The 11,625-nt window shown below is 37.9% G+C and overlaps 1 protein-coding gene across 3 annotated transcripts; it reads right to left on the bottom strand.

Annotated features, from left to right (window-relative positions):
* Positions 1–240: 240 nt before the first annotated feature.
* On the bottom strand, positions 241–8,767 carry LOC106084677 (serine incorporator 3). 3 transcript variants are annotated; one of them, XM_013248551.2, is made up of 7 exons: positions 8,590–8,767; positions 7,803–8,358; positions 4,908–5,017; positions 4,660–4,843; positions 4,271–4,477; positions 898–1,048; positions 241–823 (listed from the first exon to the last, which is right to left on the bottom strand). In XM_013248551.2, exons 1-7 carry the CDS (start codon positions 8,623–8,625, stop codon positions 685–687), a joined length of 1,383 nt encoding a protein of 460 aa, XP_013104005.1. In that variant the 5' UTR covers positions 8,626–8,767; the 3' UTR covers positions 241–684. The 3 variants fall into 3 exon arrangements, with proteins under 3 accessions (XP_013104005.1, XP_013104006.1, XP_013104004.1); XM_013248552.2 differs by having other exon boundaries at positions 898–1,036; XM_013248550.2 differs by having other exon boundaries at positions 898–1,057; positions 8,590–8,766.
* Positions 8,768–11,625: the final 2,858 nt, after the last annotated feature.

Raw genomic sequence — 11,625 nt, 5'->3', positions numbered from 1 at the left:
TGTTTATGAAATATATCACTTAAGTATTTAAATACCCACCACCGTAAGCAAACATTTATTCGAAAACCTACAAATACATGTTCTGTAGATCGTAGATCGATTTTGTGAAGTCCGTTCCGTCCGTCCAAATTTGAATTTGGGTTTTTGGTCACGAAAAGTCTCGACCTAAAATATAAGACTGATTTAGTGGTGGGAATCTATATATATATTCCACCCAGTACAATATGCGACTCAAATATATATATTTTTATATATAATTTTATATATTTAGAATTTAAAAACAAAAGTGAAAACAAATAAATATACAAAGTTACTAATAAATTTTAATATTATTGAGAATTTCTGTGGATTTCACAAACTATCATAGCTTTATCTTTAGTACTGTATATTTAGTACAGTATTGGACTACAAGAATTTGATTTCCACCATATATTAGAGTTATTAGAAAAAATTAAGTGTTTCCATACACATATTTATATATTGTATTTTTATTATTATATACTACGATATATGTAAGCAAAGTGGCTTGACTTGAAGTATTTTTAATTATAATCCATTGATAATAATATCCTTGTGTATGGTATATTTGTTTATGTTTATGTTAATGTCGTATTATAATAATACTCGTTAGAGCTATAATTTGGAATTAAACCACATCTATTTGCTCGAAACTTAACTAGCTTACTAATTGAATTCTCGATTGGTTAGTATGGCGGGTGCTACTAAACTCCAACCATATATGAATATACCCATCCAGCTGGAAATTATCTTTATCCACATGGAGGCAGCATTGGCATTAAATAATTCAATGTCTGAATTTGGCCTGAAATTTACATACATAGATGTTATATAAGCAATTAATTGTTCCAAAAACGAGTTAGAAGAACGTCTACTTACTTGTACCAATTAGTCAAAGTCATCATCACATACAGTGAAGCGCATACAAAGACTATATGGAACATGGACCATGAATATGTCACTCCTTCGGATTCGTTATCTGCATCGGTTTTGCCATTGCCACCACCTGTCTCTGCATCTGATAAAACTTCTGTTAAAACTATTATTGTTAGCATTACATCAAGTTTACGTTAAAATATTATACATCAATTTAATTTTGTTTTGTTTAGTAGATTGTGAAGAGGTTGGCAAAGTGTATTGTAGTGGCGAGTTGTCGTATTTTATCACCATAATATCACAAAAGTATATATTTACATAAAGAAATGATAAAAGAAAGAAATAATGTTGTTAGTAACAAATGACCAAAAAATTGTATTGCTAAATCAATGAATGCCATGAAATTGTATAAACTTTGGAAAAAAAGTGCAATCAATGTTAACTCAAACATTTAAAAGCTAGACAAGAAAAGCGCTAAGTTCGGCCGAGTCGAATCTTGTCAACCCACCACCATGGATTCTGATAAAATATGGGAGCTATCTTTAGTTATAGACCGAATTTGACCGTCCTGGGCGCAGTTGTTTGGAGTCATAACAGAACACTATATGTAAAATTTCAGCTAAATCGGATAAAAATCCCGGCTTGTAAGGGCTCAAGAAGTCAAATCGGGAAATCGGTTTATATGGGAGCTATATCAGGTTATACACCGATTTGGACCGTACATGGCTCCGTTGTTGGGAGTCATAACAGCATATTATGTGCAAAATTTCAGCCAAATAGGATGAAAATTGAGTCTTCCAGGGGCCCAAGAAGTCAAATCGGGAGATCGGTTTATATGGGAGTTATATCGGTCCAATTTGGACCGTACTTGACACAGTTATTGCAAGTCATAACAGAGCACAGTTTCAGCCAAATCGGACGAAAATTGTGGCTTCCATGGGTTCAAAAAGTCAAATCCGGAGGTCGGTCTATATGGGAGCTATATCCAAATCTGAACCGATATAAAGTATATGTGCAAAATTTCAAGCGGCTACCTCGGCCGCTATCGTGATTTCGTCAGACGGACGGATGTGGCTAGTTCGAGTCAGAGTTTCCAGACGATCAAGAATATATATACTTTACTAACCGAACATGGCCCGCTCCGCTGCGCCTTTTTTAACTCCCTAATATCTTTTTAGGGTGGAGACACTTCGCCCTAAATGCGGATGTCGAATTCGTGCCATCGTAGCCTATGACGCAGACCGCGTTCGAATCTTCCGAGAACATCGGACAAAGCGGTGTTAATCCCCCCTTTAATGTTCGCGACATTTCACAGTTAAAATGCCATGCATGGTCATTAAAAAGAGAGGTGTCGCACTGCGAGACACCGTTCGGACATGGGTATAAAAAAAGGTCCCTACCATTGAGTTTAAACTTGAATCGGAAAACACTCATTGATGTGTGAGAATTTGCCCCTTCTCGATTCCTGGTGGTTATGTTCTTACTTAGGGTAATGTTCTCATTAGGGGAAGAATGGCACCTCAGACATTTCGACTCAAATATGGATATTAAATTCGTGCTGCACTTTCAAATCCCTTTAATTTGAGCCCCATACTGCCATGGCCGGTAAAAATGAACCGTTTGGAGGGTGTTTTGGGGCTGGGGCGGCCACCGACACTTTGCACTGAAAATAGATATCAAATTCGTTCTTTATTCCCAACGGAAATGAAGTTCAGTTTAGGGGGTACTTTAGGGCGTACCCCAAAACACTTGGCTCCAAAATTGGATATCAAATTCGTTTTCTACTCTCAAATACCTTTCATTTGAGTCACATATTGTCATAATGGGTCAAATAAAACATTTGACGTATCTTTAGGAGGAAAAGCGACACCTAGACTTGAACGAAAATTTTAATGTCATATTCGTAATTTAATCCCTAATACCTAATATAGCCATGATCGGCCAATATGCCCATTTGTGGGTGGGCGACCCATAATGTTATATGCCATATTTGTAATCTACTGTCTAATACTTTTCATTTGAGTCCCATATTGACATGAACTTCGAATATATCTGTTTAGATAAGTTTTGGGTTTGGGGGATCCGCTGGGTACTTGGACCCAAATTTTAATACCATATTCGTTTTCTGGCTTCCAATACCTTCCATTTAATACTCCTATTGTGCCCATCGGACCACTTTCGGATATGGGTGGCGTTTTTGGGGTAAAGGGGAGGGTCCGCCTCCACCCGATATCTAAAAATTATATAGCCTATGTTTCCTTCCAGACAAACGTACACAATCTATGAACATTTTAAGAAACATTCGGTTCAGCCAATTATCATACTGTCATAATGGGTCTAATGGCGTTTTGGAGGGGTGGCGATCTGATTTTGTATGCAAGATATGAAATCTTATATGAAATATTGTCCCGATCGGTCCACTCTTGATTTTGGGTTGTATTTTGGGCTAAGGGGGAGGGTCCGTCCCCCTTCCGATACCGAAAAATTATATAGCCAATGTTTCCTTCCAGACTAACCTACACAATATGCGAACATTTCGAGAAAATCGCTTCTGCCGTTTTTCAAAGTATAAGGAACAAACAAACCGGGTCCCATATATCCGTGATTGGCTAAAGTGTTTCTCTTGGGCGTTTTTGTGGGGGTGGGTTGATCCCCTACACTTTGACATGTATTTGTATGCCAGATTTGTTATCTACTCCCGCATACTTTTCATTTGATACCCACATTGTGCTTATCGGTCCACTTTTGATTTTAGGTGATGTTTTTGGGATAATGGTGGAGGGTCCACCCCCTTCCGCCTATTCCTATTTCCTGACCATATTCGTAATCCACTCCCAAATACCTTTCATTTGAGTACCATATTGTCATGATCGTCAAATAAACCTATTTTAAGCGGTCCCCAGGTACTTGGACCCAACTTTTATTATGAAATTCGTACTCTACTCTTGAATACCTTTCATCCATACTGTCCCGATCGTTCCACTTTTATTTTTGGGTAGTACTTTTGAGGCAAGGGAGGACCCACTCCCTGCCGATATCAAAAATTTATATAGCCTATGTTCCCTTCAACATAATCGGTTCAGCCGTTTTTGAGTCTATACGGAACAAACAAACACAAATTGAATTTTATATGTAAGATGGGATCCTAGATCAATATTTCGAGGTGTTACAAACGGAATGACCAGATTAGTATACCCCCATCCAATGGTGGTGGGTATTTAAAAGGAGTCGAATATAGTGCTTGGCAGGATTAATATGAGTTAATTATAAATGTATGTTCAAGAACGTGAAAATTAGTATGAGTTAGTTATTAATGTATGTTCAATGAACGTCGTGACATAAGCTTTAAGCAAGTGTTATAAGCGCAAGAAATTACCTCTTTTTTCGCCATCATTGTTGATTTTTGAGACCTCAACAGCTGAACTAATGCAATTGTATAGAATGCAAAGCATCCAAACAATTAGGCCAATAATGTTGGTGGTATCAAAGGTTACCTTTGAATGTGGTGTAGGAGGGGCCACTGTGCTGGTGACACTGGCATTGCCTTCAATAATTCCAAACATGCCGGGATTGCATATCTTTTCTGTTAACAAAGACAAAAATATTTTCGAAATAAAATCATAATTTTTTTACAAAATTATTGGTGTGTTTCATTTTAGTCCTATCTAGTGCAAAGTTGTTATCGATAACATATAATAACAAACGATTAATCGGCATTTGCACTATATAGTACTGAAATAAAACACAGCATATATCAAAAACAACCTGGATTATTGGCTACAGCAGACCAAGTCAAATAAATTGTGTACATTGTCACCAATGAGCTTTGCAATAGACCCGACTGAGGCAATCGCTCTTGCACCGCTGGCAATACAGATAAAATGCTAATCATAATGCACAAAATCAAATTGATTGAAATGAAAAACTTGTTCAAGCCGCATCCATCGCTCTAAAAGAATAAATATTTTTTTAAAATTAGATAGTAGACAGATGTATCAAAAAAGTCAACTTACATGCGTGAAATATACATAAAGTAGTGAAATTCCAGTAATCGACAAACCATAACTTAATAGAGTTACGAATACCAATGCATAGTAGTAACCACGATTGTTTTCAGCACTATCTAAAAAGGCAATTATAGAATTTATATTAAAATTGGTTGTTGTAGCAGAGTGTTGGTTTCTATGGGAGCTATATCAGGTTTAAGACCGATTCAGACCAAATTTCGCACGTATATTAGGGGTCATAGATGAAATGATTGTGCAAAATGTCAACAAAATCGAATAGGAATTACGCCCTCTATAGGCTCAAGAAGTTAAATCGGGAAATCGGTTTATATGGGAGCTATACCAACTTAAAGACCGATTCAGACCATATTTAGCGCGTATATTAGAGATAATAGATGCAATGACTGTGCAAATTTTTAACAAAATCGAATAAGAATTATGCCCTCTAGAGGCTCAAGATGTAAAATCGGGAGATAGGTTTATATGGGAGCTATATTAAGTTATACACAGATTCAGGGCAAACTATTGGGAGTCATACAAGAAATCATTGGGACTATATTGGGAGTCATACAAGAAATCATTGTGCAAAATTTCAACCAATTCAGATAAGAATTGCGCCCTCTAGAGTCTGTTTATATGAATTGGGCCCTCTAGAGGCTCAAGAAGTCAAGACTCAAGTTCGGTTTAAATGGCAACTATATCAGGTTATGAACCGATTTGAACCATACTAAGCATAGTTGTTGGAAGTGATACCAAAACGAGAATTGCGCCCTCTAGAGGCTCAAGAAGTCAAGACCCAAGATCGGTTTATATGGTAAGGGTTACCGCCTCAACACACTCTTACAACAACAACAAACAATTCGTAATTCAACATTTTTTGGTTTTAATTGAAATAATGATTGATTTTTATATGAAGATAAAATTCTTCTATTGAAAAAATTTTCAAAAAATTCAATGACCATTAGATTCAAAATTATTTTAGATTCAATTAAGAAATTTAATTGAATCCATAATTGAAAATGGCAAAAATATCAATCACGACTGTAATTGAAAACAAAAATAATAATCAATTAAAAAAAAAAATATTGAATCAATTAATATATTCCAATAGGATTTATTTCATGTACTCGACCTATGTTTGAATTATTAATTTTTTAATCGAAAACAATTTTATTTTCAATTAAATTTTTAAATGAAAAATTTTTTGCGATATTTTTTTTTCTGTGTATATAAAGATTCCGCCGGGGCCTAGCGCCTTGTAGCATTTGACGTTGCCAATGGCGTTTATTCGTGTTACATTGTAATGGTTGACCATCGAATTTGAGATTACGCATTGGGTGAATGGCTCCCCTTCTTGCTCTTTTTATCTCGAAATTCTATCGTGACTTTACAGTACCTCACAAATGTTGTCAGCATTGGGAGGCGGAAATTTGTCTGATGTACCCGCCAGGATTCGAATCCAGGCTTTCAGTGTCATAGGCGAACATTCTAAGCTCTGCGCCACGGTGACAAATCATACAGAAAGAGAAAGAGAGAGAGAGAGAGGGAGAGTGAATATCACTTTGTACGATTTCCTGACTTCAACAGCGAGAAAACTCTACCCAATATCAAAAAATTGGGAATTACAATACAAGAGTCGCCAGAGATAGAATGTTGGTCAGGTAGTTAACCTCCGACACATTCAAATTTCTTAGCATCAATTAAAAATTTAATTGAAAATAAAATCGTTTCGATAACTTATTTATATCGGCACTTAAGTTCTCAAACGCTCTGTCTAGCTACTCAGCAACTTGTAGATCTAAGGTGGTTTTATTTAACTGAAGTAGCAATTGGTGTGGTAACTGAAGCCGTTCCAATCGGATTTCTTTTGATTGATAAATTTAAAACCAATAAAATGTCGGACTGCTAGGATACACCATTTAACAAACCAGCTGGCGCAATAGATAAAATCCAAAACTACCGTGACGTGTTTTAAAGTCTCCCAGTACGATTTCAGAAAGCGATTATAGACGGACAACAGGCGACTGACAAGCTTATAGCCTGAGGCACAACTACCAACCGATACACGGTCTCTATCACGACGTACGTCTACCCCCATACATTTCAGGAGTGGGTCATTAACCCGAATCGCCGTGGCAACACACAAATTTTAATGAGTTTTTCCAGTTTTTTAACTATGAAATTACGAGGGATAGACATTAAGATGTATGTCTGCATGTTTTTGATAGGTCAGAAGTGCGCCTTTGCAACAAGTGGTCTTTTGTCAGGGTTGGAATCATTCATTTTGAAACTTACCATAAAGTTTCAAGGCGATTCAGGTTGTCAAGAGCAGGCATTACCTCACCTCCCCTGTATTACACCTATAAACTCAATACCTCTATTCTTAGATAGCAAATTGTAACGGTCTTAATGGCAATTGCCCTTTCGAGGGTGTTCGAAGACAGACAACACCTTTTTCTCCTAGGAAAATGTTGATAGTTTTTTAAAGGCATGACAATTATTTGGCTATTGTCTTTCTTGAAAGGGTACTTTTCCAGGGCCCATTTCCCATATCTCCTTATATATATTTCCACATTGTCTTGAAAAGGTATTCATTTTGTCAACAATCTGTATTTCAATCTGCTAATTTTGAACTACGTCTAATTTCTTTATACTTTTTACCTGAGTAGAATTTCAGTCTTTGAGGGTTCAAAAAGTTCAAATGTCAAATCTTAACAAATTTTGGCATTTAAAAAGATTTTGGATGTTAAAAAACCATTTCGTATGTTAGAGTATTTTTACGACTATTGCCAATACCCTTTTCTGCATATTGTATACTGCGTTACGTATTCACTTAGCGTTGATAAGCATATACATGTGTATATTATTTTTCCATATTATTTTATATACCTATATACTTACCAATCCAATTTTCTGCCAATGAATGAGCAAAATCCACAATTATTATCAGTTGAACAAGAATAAATGCCAGACCACCTATAAGACCGACCCACATCATTGCCGGTCCAAATGAACCATCTGGAATGAAAATTGCTCCAATTGTTGCGCCCAGACAGATTAAGAATTTAAGTCCCCAAAACTCATTTTGTATATGAGAACGAGGATCCCTTGAAGTCTTCACCCCCAGCATTATTAAAGCCATAAGCATAAAGAAGCACGCCAAACCGAAACATATGCGATATACTGCCATATAACCCAGAGCATATTCACAATCCAACTGTAAGGAACCTCCCGAAAAGACATCGATGGCTTTTGAACTGGTAGATGAAGTGGAATTAATACAGAAAGGCAGTTTCTTTAAAGTTCCTTGAAGGCCAGGCGACAGAGCTATTGCTCCCAAGATAGTGCCCACAAGCAACATGAAAGCATACATGAAACGGGAAGAAGTTGAATTTTTGCATGATGGACAGGCGCTACAGCACATGGAAGCTGCTGTTCCCGTACAACACAAGGCACACTGAAAAGAAAGAGATACACAGTAGTAGCATGAATACTTGTTGTCACTGACTCATCTTCACTTTGAGTGAGATGTAATTTAATTATACTGTCATTTTAACTGAGTTATATTAAGCACTTATTGATTTTTTCTTGTCTTTGTCTTTTTATTGTTATGACGCAAAACAGATACATTCTGTATTGACATATGCTACAAATTTTCTTAATGTATTTTTTCTTTTCCATTTCTTACCTGTGCCGCGGAGCATAAACCCAGAACTGCTCCCATTCTTTAGATATTTTTAATGCCCTTTAAGTATGGAAATATGGGTTGATGTCTGTAAACGAACTACGAACAATATTTTAAGTACTTTGCTGCTGATGATCCAATGAAAATCGGGAATAAATAATACACACAAAACAGAAAATTTAATCAGCTGTTTTGGAAATGACATATCCAATGTTGTCAAACAGCAGAAATTGGCCATGATATAGCGTACACACATGACAAAAAACTAATTCTTATGCGGAGGTTACACGGTACATCACACTTATTCGTCGTGATTACTTGTTGACATTTTTTGCCAAAATAATACATAGATTTCTTTCTTCAGGGGCAAGGCGGATTTAAAAAGGTGGTCTCACGCGTACAGCTGTTACCAGCCGGTCAGGTTTGACGGTATTAAAATGATAGATTTTTGTTTGACTTCTCTTTGTTGTTATCTTCTTTCTCGCTTATTCTCTGCTTATGTACCCACACGCACACAAATTTGTTTGCGTGTGTTGGCAAAACGACGATCAGCTTGATGGCAAGATGGCGGATTGCACCAATTATTTGTGGTTGTTGCATGACATAACTACCACGTACATCTTGGGTTGTTGTACAAAGGAAACCACCTTCAATTGTATCGTTCCTTACTTTACTTTAATTGACTATGAAAAAACATTTGTTCCACTAGCCGAACGTAGAATAGTGTTCCAAGCGCCTCGATCTACTGCGCTCATTTTAAAATCTCTGACACATAGTTTCGAAATGTCTACCACCGCTTGATCTTTCCATCGGGCATTTGGTCTTCCCGGTTTGCCACAGAGTTTGCCTTCAAAAGACTGCTTTGCTGGAGCTTCTTCATCCATTCCGACAACATGACCTAGCCAACGCAGCCGTTGTATTTTGATGCGTGTAACTATGCTATCGTCGCCATACAGTTCATACAGCTCGTGGTTCATACGTCGCCTATATTCTCCAGTTTGCGGTCCATATATTTTACGAAGGATCATTCTCTCCAATGCTTCAGAACCATAGAACAGCACGGGTAAAATTAGTGTCTTGTATAGTGTAATCTTCGTCTGTCGAGAGGTGTCCTTGTTTCTAAACTGCTTACTTAGTCCAAAGTAACATCTGTTTGCCAGTATTATTCTTCGCTTAATCTCAAAACTGGTGTCATTTGTTTCGGGTACGTTGGTGCCGAGGTAGATAAAGTTACTGACTATCTCAAAGTTGTGGTTCCCAACACTCTCCATTGTCCTTATCTGCTCGCTTGCGAAGGCCTTTTGGGAGTTGAAATCATCCATTTCGTCTTATCTCCATTTACGGACAGACCCATTTTCACTGACTCTCTTTCGATTCTTTCAAAGGGTCTTTTCCGAGATTTGGCGCAGTGTGAATATCTGGTCCAGAGTGGAATTACTAGGTCTAAAGCCACATTGAAAGACCCAATTATCTCATTGACTTTAGGTTTTAATCTTTCACACAGTACGCTCGAGAGTATCTTGTATGCGATGGGGAGGAGGCTTATTCATCTGTAGTTGGCACATTCCGTCTTGCCTCCTTCCTTTTGTACGGGACATAGTATGCTGAAGTTCCAATCATCGGGTATGCGTTCTTCTAGAAAGATTGCGCAGATAAGCTGATGCATACGCCTTATCAGCGTAAATCAGCTGACGGTAGTCTTAAATCCCGATTTTATTCATATGAGCAAAATAGTTGCGACATGTCACTGCGCCAATACAAATTTCGCTTTAATTAATTTCATCGAATATTCATATAGGCGCGTATTTATAAGAAAAAGTACAATATACATGAGAATACGTTCTATTTGTATTTGATGTATTTACATAAGGAAAGTCTTAAAGATACAGAAAGTGACAACATATGTGTAAAAAACAAGTCGTGTAATAGCGCCTTGATCGTATAGTTTACAAAAACCTGGCATATTGTAATTTCAATACGCTCATAGATAAATTATATATAGATAAAGAATTTGAACTTCGCACATAGACTCCTTGGTGGCATTTGTGAATATAGATAAAACCCCGTTTATACTATTCAATAAATCCGGATTAAGGCTCTCGTCAGCTGATTTCATAAAGGGAAAACAAATGATCGAGCCATTAAATCCGGATTTACAGAGCAGTGTAAACGGGGTTTAGGTTAGAATTATTATAAATATGCATTATTTCCTTTCCCGTGAAGGAATCTATGGCGTAATGCACGTATATAGAGTTTCGGCAGTCGTAGCTTCCAATATTTCTTCCCTTTTTGCTGTAAATTTGATTTTTTTAATCTTTTCGACAGAGCTGCTTGCTTTGAAGAAAAATAAAATATACACCATTCCGTGCAGTATAGACCTATCTCGCCTGCGCTTGACGCTAGTAACCCATACATGGAATGTATGGGGGTAGCAGTCAGGTCTGGTACTGCCGAGATAGAGATATACAACGTGTATATACCGCCGGTTGGCAGCTGTGCCCCGATTAATGGCCAGGCCTACATCCCCGACATAAGTGGGTTGCTATCTGGCCATGGTCGTCTGGTTCTGGGGGATTTCAATGCACATCACTCGTCATGGCATTCTCCCCTAGGCAACGACCAGCGTTGCATAGCTTTGGCAGAGCAGATAGATAGCTCCACGTTTTGCACGGTGAATGAGGATGCCCCCACTAGGATTACGAGGAGGTGCAGCAGCTCGCCAGACATCTCAATCGCATCCCCTGATCTCCTGAGTGACGTATCCTGGCAAGCCGTCATCTCTTTGGGGTCAGACCACCACCCCATAATCCTCACCATCGACCGACCACCCGACTTCATAACCTCTGAGCGCCGAACGTTCATCAACTACAAGAAGGCCAATTGGACTGGCTTCAGAGAGTATACCAATCGCCGCTTCAATGAACTGCCACCCCCCTCTGATGTGCTTGTGGCCGAGAGGAAATTCCGAGACATCATCAACGCAGCAGCCGCTCGCTTTATACCAGCCGGTCGAATACCGCAAGTGCGACCCAATTTCCC

The sequence above is a fragment of the Stomoxys calcitrans genome, chromosome 1, assembly GCF_963082655.1.
Source record: "Stomoxys calcitrans chromosome 1, idStoCalc2.1, whole genome shotgun sequence".
Lineage (NCBI taxonomy): Eukaryota > Metazoa > Arthropoda > Insecta > Diptera > Muscidae > Stomoxys > Stomoxys calcitrans.
Note: the sequence above shows the minus strand (reverse complement) of the source record. Positions and strands in the feature narration are given on the sequence as shown.

Coding starts and splice junctions, on each gene's coding strand:
- LOC106084677 (XM_013248550.2), bottom strand. CDS start 8,625: ATGGGAGCAGTTCTGGGTTTATGCTCCGCGGCACAG. Junction 8,359..8,589: donor GTTTATGCTCCGCGGCACAG/GTAAGAAATGGA, acceptor CTTTCTTTTCAG/TGTGCCTTGTGTTGTACGGG. Junction 5,018..7,802: donor ATTGGCAGAAAATTGGATTG/GTAAGTATATAG, acceptor TTGCCTTTTTAG/ATAGTGCTGAAAACAATCGT.